Consider the following 15498-nt stretch of genomic DNA (forward strand, 5'->3'; position numbering starts at 1 on the left):
TTACTGTGAATGCAATTCCTAAACCCAGTATGTACAAGATGTCTGGGACTTCTTAGTCCTTTTTTAGGTGCCAGTAACATTTCTGTAGTACTTGGGAAGGGTTTGACAAGAAATTCTTGAACACAGCTGAGCACTAAGCCACCAAAAATCTGCAAAGTAACAGGGAAGAAATTAGCAAGATTCATCAAGCCTTGTGTGCCTAGGCAGAGACAAATCTTTCATTAGTCTGATGCCTCCTTCCACTGAAAAGCCTTAGCATATAACGTAATTGTGGGGTTTGAGAGTTGTGTTAACAGAGAGAAGTTATTTTTACAGTGGGTTCTTGTTTTTATGTTTTTCTTTTCCATCTGAGAAAGAGAGAGAGGGAATATGCATCCTAAATAGCTATTTATGTAACTGTGGACAGAATTTGCTCACCATTAGACATGTACTAAATCTTTGAGTGTAACATGATAGGTGCATGTATGTGCTGCTGCAAAATGAAAAGAACCTCTGTAAGAAGGTGTGCTTGCTTAGCTGTGTTTTGTTTCCATATATGCTTCTGTTTCACCATTCTAGGAATGTACTTACATATAGAGGGTTTTTGCAAAACTTGAAGAATCATGAGAAAGTTTAGCTTCAAGTAGGAAATGCTTAGCTTTTATTCACTGGCTTCTTAAGAAAGAGTTTGAAGAGCTGAAAACAAAATAATTCCTCCCCTTTTGTTGAGGCTGCTTCTGGCATAGTAGTCTGTTTTAATATTTCCTTCAAAAGTCTTGGTTTGTTTCTTGAGAAAATCAAAACCAACATTATTTAAAATTTTTTCAAATGCTTATATTTATTTCAAGCCAGATATACGATTATTGATGGCAACTGTCTTCCTTCCTCTTTTGTCTGGATTTATATGTAAGAAAGTGTAGGTTTAATACCAAATTGGTAACGGTAATAACAGGTGTGTTATTGCACACAAGTGTGTGTAATAACTCATCTTTTACAAAGATGTTACTGAGACTGTCTAATGGGATCTAAAAGCCTCATGTCTCCTTTAAAAGAGATGTAGAATGTGTTCTCTTCTTTTACCAATGATGCATCATTTTCCAGGGCTTCAAAAATTATCTTCTTATTGGAACTACCTCTAGAATAGCAGTATTAGTAATTGAGCTTGTTAGGGAAAGATAATAGTTATCAGAAACTGCGGTTACAATTTTGATTCTTAAATAGTTCATTGATTAACTTTTCAATTCCTCTGATTGTTTAACTGAACGAAAAGAAATTTAGACCCTTAAATTCCTCCTTGTTATCAAGGCAATTTTGGTTCATGTTAAAACCCTTAAAGGCTTAAGTGTGGAAAATGTGGTTATTTTCTCATTGATTTCTTGCATTGCACAGATGTAGCTTTCACCAAGTTAGACCTTTTTTATAGCCAATTTATTTGGCTAAAAATATTGCACACTCTTTCTTCTGCCTGGCAAACAGAAAGAACACCTTGTGCAGGTGGGAGACATTGTTGCCCTTTGAAATTATTACCACTCACCTATCTGTCACCAGAGTGGTTTGTGTCAGCTGCCTGCCTGTGTCACAGATATCAGCTGGGTTAGTGTAAGGAACAATATAGTTTCAGATCACCTCATGCAAATCATGTAGGCCATAAATAAAAAGTGCTCAGAGGAACAGTTGAGTTCTCAGACAGTAATCTTCAGCAGGGAAATGATGACTGGCCTGCAGCTGTATTTCAACTGTGTTAGCAGTTGAAATCTCAGTGTAAACTAAATTCCAGAAAACAACTTGTCTTAGCTGACAGACTGAGGTACAGAATCTCTTTGTAGCATGTTGCAGTAAACCTAGTAGATTTTTTTGAAAACATATTTTACTTTTTTAGTTTGTCATCTTGGTTTTACACCTTTGCTTTTTGTGTGCATTTCTTTGCTTTTTAACTAGAGCGAGAGAGTACATAACACTTTCAGATTGGATGAAAGTGCTCATATTCTGTAAAGTTATCTCTAATTTCTGTTTTTGAAGAAATGGTCAAAGTGAGGTCATAGAGGAAGGCATTTTCTCAAGCTTTGGATAATTTTTTTCCTGTACCCTTTCCAGTTCCCAGTTAGGTTTCTCCCTCCCTTTTACTCCGGGTGTGGACACTAGAACTGGATGTAGTAGCCTGGGATCAATTTAATCAATAAAACATGCATAAAAAAGTAGGTAAATATTTTTGTGCGTTTCCTTAGCGTTGCATTGGGATTTCACATTCAGTTGGCTGTGATGCCTAGGTAATTTTTTAAACTATTATTCAGTGACTGCCTTTTAGCATATGTTGTAGTTGATGGTCCTTGTTTCTAGACTTAGAAGACTGCATTTGCTTACATTAAAGTGAAATTGAAGTAAAATTTATTAAGAATGGGTAAGTTATATCTGTAGTCATCTTGTGGGATTGGTTTTGTTTTGTTTGTTTGTTTTGGTTTCCTACCTGCTTTTGATGATCATAAAGGTAAGGGGACCTTGCATGTTTACTGGCCTAACATTTTCCCATAAACTACAACTTAGAAGCTAAATTTTTGGGGCTTTTTTTCACCTATTTTCTTATAGAAAGCTGTGAAGGTACTGTTTTAAGAAACGACTTTATATGAATTACCATGGCAAGAATCTTGCACATTTGACCAAATAAAAATTATTTTTCTGAAACCATCATTGAGGATGTTGATTCTCAATCTAGTATTAATTCTGCTAATCCTTTTATACACTCAGTACCTGTTATCTTCTTTCCTGTGGAAAAAGTACTTGAAGTTTAACTCTTTAGGGAGCTTTATCAGTGAGGAAAACATTTTCAAACCATCCTGCCCTCATGCAGGGATCCATGTCTGGGTTGTTTAGAACTGCATCAGTAGGGCAGAGTAAGTTGAGATCAACACTTTTGTTATTTATCCACAAGCTGACAGCTGCACAAAAGGAGGGCAAAGAATTTATGCCAGCTCCGAGTGTGGATAGAATGAGTTTGTACGTGCTTGGGAAGTTTTGTGTATTTAGTTTATGGAAAGTGGAGGGACCGGTTACTTTTGGTATTGAGCTGCAATTATTTAATTATTCTAAACCTTTACGAACTGATTTACTCTAGTCCCCTAGTGCTTTGTCAGTTAGGTGTATGCAAGAGTTCCGATTGTTTCACCTTGTGAATATTATGTTCACCATGTGTGTATTATATTCCACTCTTATGTGTGAAATGTTTTCTAGATTGTAAGTTTTTCAAGTTTTTTTAAAATAGTATTTTTATTCTTTTATGAAAATATTGTGCCATTTGTTTAATCTAATTTATGTTGCATTATTAGTAAATTCTTTCTTGGATGGGGGATATTACTGTGGAGCATAAGCAAATATCTTTCAGTTGTATGTTACCGACTTGAAATCAGAATGTCGTCTTTGGTACATTTGGAGAAAATATCAGAGGAAGCAGTTTTCCTCTGTGATTGCAAAATAGTTATTTTGAGAATTGGGCCATATGAGTCTTGCCCATTTTTTATGGTGTGGCAGACAGATTAAAAGGAAATCTGGAGATGAAGAGGTTACATAAAAGGCATGTACAAATTTGTTACACGGAGTGATGGGAGCCCAGTTGGAAATGTAGCAAACTGAGTTCTGGCATATGTTTTCATTCATTTTCTGCTCTAATTGTCTGCTGTGACCGTAACTGCTGTGTATCCAGTCAGTCTTGTAAAACTTTATTATGAACCCACAGTGGTAGATCACAGCAACTGAAAACCACAAAATTTTCTTAAATTTAAAATGATCTCCTCTTTCTTTGGAAGTGATCCGTTGCCTCTTTTGTTATTCTAGAAAAGTACTGTCTGATTTGATGTTTAAGCTTAATGCAGAGTCTGGGTTTCAGGATAACTTCCAATAAGTGAAATGAAGTACAACTATTTGAAATAAAATAATTCAATAATTTTCTAAAGAATAGAAAGCTAGTTGTTAAATATCCAATGTTTTCACTTAGTCGTCTACCTCCACAGTATTTCAGCACATGCAGAGTACAGTTTGGAACAAATATAGAAAGAGTACATGCAGTCTGGTACAACTTCTGACATTGTTTTCATTTCAGAACTTATTCTTGAAGTTAAGAAATAACTGTTCAGTTCCATAAGGTATTTATCAGTTTATTTGGTATAACTGATATTATATTAAACCATTTATCTTACACAGTATAAAGTTCCCATAGAGCTTAAAAGCTATGTGACAAATACAGACGGTTTTGCCTAATGCTTTGTGGATTGATGCTATATCAAAACATGGCAAGCAGTCTTTTTTTTGTTTAAATACATCTAGCTGTATGTGGCTAAAAAATGAAATGCTTCAGAGTTTTTTTCAGAAACATCTATGTTTTTAGGTTAAAAGGTACCTTCAAACACATCATCTTTAAGGAACTGTAATGATAAGAGGAGAGTTCATATTTAATGTTTGTATACTGGAGACTAACTATAATCAAGGATTTTAGTTTCTGACCTTGGAAAAAAGGGGAGGATGTCATATTTCTTATTCCTATGTTTGTGGGTAGCAATCACAAGAAAGGAATATAAATGGCTACATAGCTTTGTGAAAGAAACACAAACCAACTTAACTTGATGGGTAGTAATAGGGTAGATTCCAGATTCTATGAGAGAAGGTGGGAAACATGCTTCGTGTGTTTTTGTCGACATAACTTGAAACTGTGGGGATTTCATCTCTGTCTGGTTTGTTAGAACTGTCTCCACGCAGGCTGAAATGTTCAGAGCAATTTGTATTCCATGCATCTACCAGTTGGTCCTGTTGGTTTTCTCTCTCAATGGTAGTAAGAAAATCTTTTAAAACTTGCTTGAATATGTAGACTATTTCCCAAGGTAAAACGTCATTTTCTGCCAAAACTTCACGAAACCTAGGAACAAATAAAAATTGAAATCTAATCATCAGTGTTGAAATGTCTTCTGTTTCCTCTCTGCTCTTTTGAGGGGAGGGGAAGGAGGAGGAAATGACTGCATTCTGGTGTCATTTATTCCTTGCTGCCACGTTTCCCCACACACCTCCCCGAAAAGAGCTTGAACAATGCGCTGGATATGGTCCAGCTATTATGAGGATTGAAAGCTATTGTTATTGGGTATGCTTTGGGTTTGGTTTTTTTTGTGGGTTGTTTGGGGTTTTTGTGTTTCGTGGTTGTTGGGGGTTTTTTTTTAGGTGGGGGGGGGGTGGAGTTTTTTGTTGGTGTGGGGTTTGGGTGGTTTTTTTGTGTGTGTGGTTTTTTTTTTCTTCCTGTCTGGGTAACTTGATTTAAACTGACTTTGCCCTTTAGGTATATTCTGGGCTTTAAAAGGCACATAGGCTTATTCTGTCATTTCTACATGTCCCTAGAAAGTGTATTTAAAATACAGGCACAGGAGAATTTTTCTTTGTAAAAAGGGGGTGGGGTTGTTTGGTTTTTAAAAATGGGACTTTTTGGTTTTGGACACTGATTTTCTAGTTTTAGAAGCTTTCATGTATTTTGGACAGTGAGTCTGGGTTTCTGCGTGACAGTGCATCACATTAGTCCTTTGATTTTTGGTTATTGGGTTGCTATTTAATAAATATTGTGGACAAAAGAGGAAAAACTGAAAGTATTGAGAGGTCACATGTTTAATCATGTGAGACTTCTCTTGTTTTGGATCAGAACAGGAAAATCCTGATAAAAGCTTCCGTCAAGTACAACGTATTAAAATAAAGTTGTAATTTCTAAAGTATCTGTAAAAATGTGTGCCACTTGCTAGTCACTGCTACTTTGGAAGCAAGATCAGAGCCAAACATAAACTTGGATTAGGCAGAAGAAACATGTTACTTAGAGTACTCAAAGTTGGAGAAATAGGAAACAATTACCTGCTGAGAACAGTTCCCGTTTGACAAGGCTGGATTTGTGAACACAACACTTCGAGCTGCCGTTGCTCGGTAGCTGGGATTGTTGCCTGAGGGTTTTGGTAGTTCTTCAGCCAGTTGTAATCCATGCCAGTCTTCTGGACTTTTTGTTCATTTTCAATTTCTTGCAGTAATCTCTCGCGCTCTTTCAGGTGCCATTTCAATTCCCTCAGTAGGGTTTTTGTAACTACTTCTGATCCAGGATATCTTGTGGGTTTGTAGGAATCATTTTTTGACCATTTCATCCAGCCAAAAAGTGGCATTTTTAAGCTGTGAGGGGACAGGAAAAAAAACCCCTTTGCTTATTTTTGTCCAACGGATAGTATTTATACCGGAATGCTTCCTTCTTAGTAGCTGAATGTTTAAAGGAAACTTTATTAATGATTCTAAACATTTTGCAGTACAATACAAGTAGTGATAAGGATATTCACCAAGCCATAATTAAATCTGATAAGCCTTATGTTTTATAATATTTTCCATCTGTTTTCTGAGTTAACATAACTATGTGAAGTTTACAGTATTTAGAACTGCATATCTATAATCTTGGAAATACTTCATCTTTTTTATCCTGGTAGTATATACAGTTTAAAAAAAAACAAAACCAACCAACCAAACCAACAAACAAAAAAACCCACGAAAACCCCCAACCAATCAAACAAGAAACCCCCCCCAAAACAAAACAAGAACAAAATCCCCCAACAAAACACAAAACCCCAAACCTCCAAAATTAGAGGTAACCCATACATTTAAAAAGTGATTCAATAAAGTTAAGTGCTGGAACTCTGAGTCATTTGTTTTTGAAACTTCAGTATAAATTTTTATTTTAGATAAATTCTTGTTTACGTAACCTGGAAACAAGAACCTGGTGGAATAGGCTTTTAAAATGCAGTTACTTACAAGTCATGCAGACACAAGTATACTAATTGGAATAAAATAACATAAATTACCTTTGCAGTTGTCTATGGACAGTGTTGTTTCAGGTGAGTTTGCTTGAAGGTTTCTTATTCTAGCATATCCTTTTTCCAGGCTGTTAGTACTTCTGGAAGAAAACAAGGTTTTTTCTTTTTTCTTTTTCTTTTTTTTTCTTTTTCTTTTTTTTTTTTTGTTTACTCAAACTGTGCTTAGAAAAATGACTTTCTTTACTGAATATGACAGTTTAAGTTTTTCTGCTTTTAAGGTTCTTTTCTCTCTGGTACAGAGGATGAAAGTAGTAATCCATTTAACCTAACAAGGTCTCTCAAATACTTTCTACAAAGTCCATTAAGATCTCCTACCTTTGAATTGAGTTCTGCCGATGGCAGCAATTTAAAAAACGATGGTAACAATTTCAAATGCTTGTTGCTAAATCCATCCAAAGATATTGTTGGTAGTGAGATGAATAATGATAGTCTGAAGCAACTACAGACGTGCTTCTAGCTAAAGTTAAGGCTGTCGTCTGATGTGATGCTTGGCTGTGCATAGCTGTAGGTCACAGTTTCAAGCTGTATTTTTATGCCTGTAGAGTGCTAAAAATAACTATGTTGCTTTTATCATCAAACTAAACTTTCAGGCCATTGAGATGCTGGAAGACTTTTCTCCCATTAGAGGGGGATCAGGCTGTTCCACTGTCATTTTTAAACAGTTAAGAATAGTCTTTCTCTAGTAAAGATTATCTAAAGCCTTTGTTAAGTGAGTGTTAACAGAAAAGAGCTATTTGACAGTTGCTTAGGATTTTATTGCTATATTATATACTTCTTCCAGATGAATTTCATCAATCTTATGGTACTACTTGTTTTTTTTCAGTACTGTGCATAGCTGTTAGCATTTTTAATTAACATTTCAAATGTGTTTAAAGAAACCAGTCTGTAACACCTATGGTGTGCCATGAAAGACACATTAATCTAATTAAAGGAATAGAATGATAAAGAGATGCAAATTGAGGTCAGACTGATCTAAAAAGCCCAGAATTGTAAGTCTTACCATAGACTTTGCTTCCCTCTCAACTGGCTGTCAGTTGCCTGCTCCAAGATTCATTTTCAGGGATGGCATTGTGCACACTAAAGGTCGCTGAAGCAGCCATTTTCCGTTCCAGTTATTTGGTCTCTTCCTATTAATCTAAGGAGCGGGCGTGGTATATGAAATGCCTTCTCTTCTGCTCTTTCTTGTTCTAATGACTGTCTTTGCTCCTGTAAGTATTTTTCATTCCTACTTTTTTACCTCCACTAGTGTATTGAACTGTTGGGAGAACAAGGGTTCCGTAAATTTGTTCTAGATGTCATACAAAATAAAGGATGACATGTATGGTTGTTATTAAAGCTGATACTACTTATACATTGGAAAAATTCAAATGTCAGTATTAATCCTCTTCAACGGGAAGGTTTTCACATTGCATTGTACATGGTACTACAAAAAAGGAAGGGAGCTAGGTTTATGATGACAGAACTGTCCTGACAGATTTTCAGATGAAATTAAAATGCTTCTTGCCACCTCCTTTCCAGCACAGTTACCATGTCACCATTTTTTTCCCACTGTATCAAACTGGAAAGTAAACTGCTGTACAGTATGAAACCATTGTACTGTCTTTGCAAATTAAGGAGATGCATACTGGAAGGTGTGCGATTTCATTAAATGATAAGCCTACAACAGGATTTCTTGGGGGGTGTGGTGTGTGTGTTTTTTACACCTAATCTTCGGTTGCATCATCAAATTTTGTGAGGCAGGATACTGAGAATGATATTTATCTTCCCATTGGTAGGAGAATATTGAAGCTGCAACTTTGTATCACTTACGCTTTTGTATGTGTTTTAGATATGTATTCAGGAAGAGATGACTGCTCATGTGAGGGTGGCATTGGGAACTTCAAAGTCGAGCAGTATTTCTGTCCTGCCTGACCAACCTAGTGGCCTTCTGTTGTGGAGTGACTACATCAGTGGACAAGGGAAGAGTTATAGATGTTACCTATCTTGACTTCTGTAAGGGCTTTGACATGGTCCACCACAGCATCCTTGTCTCTAAACTGGAGAGATAGATATTTGGTAGGTGGACTGTTCAGTGGATAAGAAACTCTCTGGATGGTCGCATCCTCAGGGTAGTGGTCAATGGCCCAATGTCCTTAATGAGACCAGTGATGAGTGGCATCCCTCAGGGGTCTGTACTGGGACCAGTACTTTTTAATATCTTCATCAGTGACATAGTGGGATTGAGTGCACCCTCAGCAAGTTTGCAGATGACACCAAACTGAGCGCTGCAGTTGGCACACCAGAAGGACAGGATGTCATCCAGAGAGACCTAGACAAGCTGAAGAGGTGGGCCTGTGAGGACCTCATGAGGTTCAACAAGGCCAAGTGCAAGGTCCTGCACCTGGGTCGGGGCAACCCCAATATCAATACAGGCTGGGGGATGAAGAGATTGAGAGCAGCCCTGCAGAGAAGGATTTGGGGGTACTGGTGGATGAAAAGCTGGACAAGAGCCAACAATGTGTGCTTGCAGCCCAGAAGGTCAACCATATCCTGGGCTGCATCAACAGAAATGGGGGCCAACAGGCTGAGGGAGGTGATTCTGCTTTGGTGAGACCCTGCCTGGAGTACTGCATCCAGCTCTGGAGCCCTCAGCACAGGAAAGACATGGAGCTGTTGGAGCAGGTCCAGAGGAGGGCCACAGAAATGATCTGAGGGCTGGAATGCCTCTCCTAAGAAGAAAGGCTGAGAGGGTTGGGTTTGTTCAGCCTGGAGAAGAGAAGGCTGTGGGGGGATCTTACTGTGGCCTTCTAGTACTTAAAGGGGCACTATAGTAAGGATGGGGCAACCTCTTTAGCAAGGCCTGTTGTAACAGGATACAGGGCAATGGTTTTAAACTACAGGAGGGTAGATTTAGACTGGATATAAGGAAATTTTTTTTTACAATGAGGGTGGTGAAACACTGGCACAGGTTGCCCAGAGAGGTGGTAGATGCCCCACCCCTGGGAACATTCAAGGTCAGGTTGGACGGGGCTCTGAGCAACCTGGTCTAGTTGAGGATGTCCCTGCTCACTGCAAGGGGGTTGGTCTAGATGACCTCTAAAGGTCCCTTCCAACCTAAACCATTCTATGATTTTATGCAGTGGCTAGCCAGTGTTTAAACCTGGAAAACTTGTGGAGAGTTACAATTCCATCTAACTATCCCTAAATGTACTCATGGTTCTGTAGTGTTGTGTTGGGATGGAAGTTTCAGCTTGCCTTTGGCTGATAGTGAGTCTGAAGTGCCGGAAGGTATTACTGAGTTTGTCTTTATTAGTAACCACAGTTAATGTTATGATTTAACCTGGGGGGAAGGCTATATTTTGATTCCTTTCATTAGTTTTTAGGCTGTTCCTAAAATTACAATGATAAAATTGCAAATGATGTGAAGTCTTTATCACTTATCTCCAGGTTTCTTGCTTTTTCTGGCCTTCCCCGCTCACCCGTCAATGTTCTTTGACTCTCTCGTTATTGGGCAAAAATGTTTGGTCTTCTTAACATTCATCAAGGAATCCTGCACTTGCCTCCAGTCTGTAAATTTAGATAACTCAGAGATGCTGTGTTTTTTAGTGATTTATGGTCTTCAACTTCGGAATCTCTGTCTTTGGCACTTTATCTCATTACTCACTTCTGCAAATTTTCTGAAAATTTCAGTCCTAGCACTTTTGCTTCCTTATTGTAGCATACCAAAACAATATTTTTATAGTTTTAATTTCCCTTTTCTGAATTTTTGTTTGCTGGTATTAGTGACTAAAACACATTGCAATACTCAAGTGAGACCATAATATTAGTTATATCATGATAAGTAATTTCTGCCTTTTTTAATAAGCCATAATTTACTCTGCCACTGCAGCAGAGCAGTTGTTTGCGTTTTTCCCATTTGATTTTTTCCCCTGTAAATTAACCTTAATTGTCTGTGTATGTAATATAAAATGTAAATTGAAGATTCTTTGAACTTTTTTAAACTTTCCTTCAACCTCCTTATTTGACTTTGTTTTCCTAATTTTCAAGGCAAGGAATGTAATGAATTCCTAAAGCATCTGTTGTTTCTTTAACTTAATAATTTTATTTGAACTGCAGTGAATATCTCTGCTTATGTAGGGAGATCAGAAAGGGTCTTTGCTTCCTCTTAAGATTGCCATTCCTTTTTCCGTAGCATATTTTAGGCTTGTCTTCTGATGCTGTTCTCAAATTGAACTGAGGGAGCAGCAAGGGTTGCTGGAGCCAAAGCACAGGTTTCCTTTCATAAATCAGTTCAGACAGGTTTTGTGGTCTTTCATTTCTTGCTATGGCAGGTCCAGGTTCATCAGCAAAGAGCCTTATTCCAAAACAACTGCCTTTCAAGAACACATGCTAATTGAAAATTGATTTGGTAAATAAGGAATTATGGGTGGCAGCCAGTGGATAAAATGGGATCTCTTTCCTTGCATGTAAGACACACAGGTTATTTCTTTCTATTTTAAAATGGCTAAGTACAGAACAGACTTTTTTAAAAACCTTGGTGATAGCTTATTTCTGTCCTGTGGACTTCTTCGTACTGAAAACATGTACTCCGAGTGTCCATGTATTCTGAAGTGTCAATGTCTTCCTCTTTCTCCACCTAACCCCAAGGAAATGGGAGTTTCACATCAAACAGTTCTTACTTTTTTATGTAATTGTCAAAAAGACAACAAAAATATTTCTCAGCCAGGCAGCTGTCTAGGAGACTGGGTAGCCAGGTTTGTGGAGATGTTAGAGGAGGGGAAGAGAAAAGGGGAACACTTTATTTTTCCTCTTTCTTAAGAGAGTACAAAATACTTTTTCTAGCAATTCCATAAGGAATAACTAAATGATTGTGTATGGTTTCCATTGCAGATTGCTCTAGCTATGTAAGTTAAATATCTATACTTCTCAGAAGCCTTTTTCTGAAAGAACAGTAGAAATGAAAGCCTGTGGAGAAGCTCTGATTGCATGGCCGTGCAGCTAGATGTGTTGACTTGTATTCTGTGACTTCAGACCATATGAAGAATAAATATTTCACCTTAGGAGTGGTTGAATAGAGCTGGGCAATCTAAAAGAGAGGTTTGCATGGCAGAGCTCATGTGTGAGTACACGAAGCAAGCATAATTTAAATGAAATTACCCTAGAATAGATTAATATGCGAAGGTGAGGGGTTTTATTTCCCTACTGGCTTCAGTAAGCGTAGAGGCAGCCTCTAATTTAGAAGGTGATCTTAGTAATGGTTAGCTCCATGGGTTACCAGTCAGAATAACAAGCGTGCCCTGATGCATGTGGCAGAACAGTTCCTACTGGGGGCGTGTGCTCTGTTTATTCTATTATATTCTTCCACCCTTAAAATATGAGGCACTGTTCCACTTACTGCTTGATTCATTTTGGTTAGTGGAAGGCATATGTAGGGAGTCTGTTACTAGTTCTTTCTTGACTGAGGGGAAAGGAGCATCAATGTGATGTGGTATTAGTGTATGTCATCTTCAGAGAATTCCTCCTAAGACAGTGCTGCATCCATGGTGGCTGTTACATTCTGCGTGTGTTTTGTACTGAAGAGATGCATCTAAACCCGCCACTTGCTGTGAGAACCCTCAGTTTTGAAGTGGTTTTGTTCAGCTGTCTTGTGTGGGGCTTGGTGTGAAGATGTGGAAGTCCAGTTCATGGCACTGATCTTTAACCCAGAAATGATGTGTACTCAAAATGTCTCATCTGTTCTAGGAATTTCCATTTTGCCTCTTTCTGTTTAACATCACAGTTGTGAGGGGGAACTTGGAGATTAAGATATTCTGGAATCAAATAACTGGTGTGAGGCTGCAAAGATTTGGCGTTTACTGAAGTATTGCTTGCTTTTAAAGTTCTTCAGGGTTAAAACCTCTGAATTTCTCCTTGTCAATACTGTTACAGCTTTGTATGTTACCAGCTAGAAGCCCTCGGCCCTATGTTGAAGGGATAGCACAACTATTTGTTGTTTTAAGAATATTTATGTACACTTGTGATGTAAGTACAACAGAAAACATGGATTTAAATAGCTGAAACTTACCACAGGGAAACAGAATGAGCCAATGTGGTATGTGTGTTCTGAGGGTGCTGAATATACCTGGATTTTAGCTTTGTTGATACAGTGGCAATATATAACTCCAAAGGAGTACTTGAAGAATAACAGTGAGGTGGTTTTGTGGATGTTTATAGGAAACTTCCTCTAGTATAAGCAGTAGCATTAAAGTGGGTTCTTATTTGACAGTCATCATAACTAACCTTAATACTAGCTACTTTAGAAGATGTGACTGTTCATGGCAAGGTAATATTTCTTAGCTAAAAAGAGATGACAGATGATGTTTGTTTTGTCTAATGCCCTCTGAAATCTCTTGAAAGCTTTCTTAAACTAAGTAATCTCTTTAGACAGGAAACTTAGATATTTGCATGATCTGTGGTTAAATAAGTTTTACGTTCTGATTATGACCTTTCAGTCCTACTGTAATAAATTGCTGTAGTACAGAAGGCATACATCCTTGCAAAATCTGAAATTCACACAAAGAATAAGTCTTCTAGAGATCACCTGTTTTTCCAGTGCAGTGTTTTCTTGTGAAGAAGTATTGTTTTGTAACCATATTCTTGCAGAAAAAAGCTGCAAATCCAAGTCAGCTCTGACTACAGCAAGACAACTTTAGTTGTAACGTATGTGCCTTAACATCACATATGCAAAGGAACTTCCTAAACTGACAAACAGATCCTATAATAAAAAAGCAGTCTAGTTAAACCTGGAGCTACTACTATGCCTATCTGTAAGAGTGACAAGTTCAGTACTTGGAGCCGATTGAGAGTGCTGATGGACAGCACCCTTCTTTTTGACAGAAAGCCAGATCTAGAAGTTGGTGCTGTGCAGCAGTTAGCTCACCTGCCATCTTGTTCCATGGGGCTGTGCTTTTGAACTGCCTCACTGAAGTGATTCTAGATAAAAATTAAACCAACCTTTCAAAAATGCTTCCATTTAACCAAATATTGCACTGACACAAGCAACAAAGTGACAAATGATGTGAACAGGTGGAGAAGAAGCTGCTTATTCTTTACTTGGGAAGATTTTATGGCATCTATACCATGTGAGCTACTGTTGACTCTTGCAATTGAAGTATATCTCTCCATGAATGAGACTCATAATGACACACCAATAAATTATCATAATTGACCAAATTATCATAATTGACCAAAAGTGTTGATAGCAGGTCATATCAATTGCTAGCTAGCTAATGTTTCAATGCATTGGCATAGTGGTATATGTTCCATATTTGTTTAACATCTGTGGGTAATACAGTCACATACTATGATTTGCTGCCTTGGATTTTGTGTGAAGGGCTGATACTTTCTTGTTGTGGGTTAAGCCCAGCACCACACAGCCCCTTGCTTACTCCCCACTAACCCCCAGTGGGATGGGGGAAGAGGAATGGAAGAGTAAAAAGCAATAAAACTTGGGTTTGACATAAAAACTGTCTAGTAAGTGAAAAAGTGGAAGGAGAGAGAAAGAAGACAAGTGATGCAAAGGCAGTCGCGCACTGCCTCCCATGGGTAGACCAGTGCCTGGCCAGTTCCCAAGCAATAGATGGCAAAACTAACCAAAACCCCCCTCTTTTCTCTTTTTATTGCTGAGCATTATGTTATGTGGCACGGAATATCTCTTTGGTTAGTCTGGGTTATTTGCCTGGTTGGGAGGGGACACCACCTCTTGCACACCCCCTAGTCTACTCACTGGGGGGGCAGTGTGAGAAACAGAGAAGGCCTTGATGCTGTGCAAAAATGCTCAGCAATAACTAAAACAGTTGTATGTTAGGGATATCGTTTTGTTCACAAATTTAAAACGCGGCATTGTAGAGCTGTTGTGAAGAAAATACTCTCTCTCGCATCCAGGCCCGGAACAGTTACATAGAAAGGTCACCAATGCTACCAGTCATCTGGGAAAAGAGAGATTTCATTTTTGTAGCTATCTGTAGCTAGCAGGTCGGGTGATTTGCTTCCATTTATAAACTCAGCCCCACTCTTTGGATTTAATGATCAACTTTGCAGTGCATTTTTCTTTTGATTTCACAGAACAACTCACTGTAGCTGTTTCAGGCTGCAGACAGATGGCAATTCTACCTGTGCTGATTGCTTCAGACAGCGTCTGACTACAGCTTTTGCTTTTTAACAACTATGAACAAAACTTGCCATGAGCCTACATGAGAGGCCTCTTGGTAAGATTCCTTGTTTGGTCCTTTGTTGTGACAGCTAACAGCAGTAATAATTCTCTTAGCAGTGTTAACTGACAGAAAGTTGTGTGGGCTATCATTGTACTTCTGTTGGTGTGATCAATAAAATCAGGACATGTTTGAAGCTGATTTCTTCCAGTTGGACTGTCTGTAGCATTAATGTCTCTGGTGCTGGTGACACTTCACTAATAGGCAGGGGAGTTACAGGCATCGGTTTGAAATTGAGGGGACTTTGTATTTGATATTAGTCTTCACAGATATTTTTTAATTCAGCATAATCTCTTACTTGCATTGTATCTTCTTCAGATATTTATTTAAGATGGATTTTTCCAAGCTGATAACCAAATGCTTTTGTTTTAATTTTCTTGTTGTGGGGATTTTTCTCTTTCTTTTTTTCCTATTTGGCCAAGTTCCTT

At 38.0% G+C, this 15498-nt stretch overlaps 2 protein-coding genes across 2 annotated transcripts in view; one reads left to right on the top strand and one right to left on the bottom strand.

Annotated features, from left to right (window-relative positions):
- The window catches only part of TDRD9 (tudor domain containing 9), a 92278-nt gene that overhangs the window by 2236 nt on the left and 74544 nt on the right, over positions 1 to 15498 (top strand). The window lies entirely within an intron of this gene.
- RD3L (RD3 like) lies at positions 4582 to 6146 on the bottom strand. The gene is made up of 2 exons (XM_009505375.2): positions 5848 to 6146; positions 4582 to 4879 (listed from the first exon to the last, which is right to left on the bottom strand). The coding sequence occupies exons 1-2, from the start codon at positions 6144 to 6146 to the stop codon at positions 4582 to 4584; spliced, it is 597 nt and encodes a 198-aa protein (XP_009503670.1).

Source organism: Phalacrocorax carbo, chromosome 9 (genome assembly GCF_963921805.1).
Source record: "Phalacrocorax carbo chromosome 9, bPhaCar2.1, whole genome shotgun sequence".
Classification (NCBI taxonomy): domain Eukaryota; kingdom Metazoa; phylum Chordata; class Aves; order Suliformes; family Phalacrocoracidae; genus Phalacrocorax; species Phalacrocorax carbo.

Coding starts and splice junctions, on each gene's coding strand:
- RD3L (XM_009505375.2), bottom strand. CDS start 6,146: ATGCCACTTTTTGGCTGGATGAAATGGTCAAAAAATGATTCCTACAAA. Junction 4,880..5,847: donor ACGGGAACTGTTCTCAGCAG/GTAATTGTTTCC, acceptor ATTTGTTCCTAG/GTTTCGTGAAGTTTTGGCAG.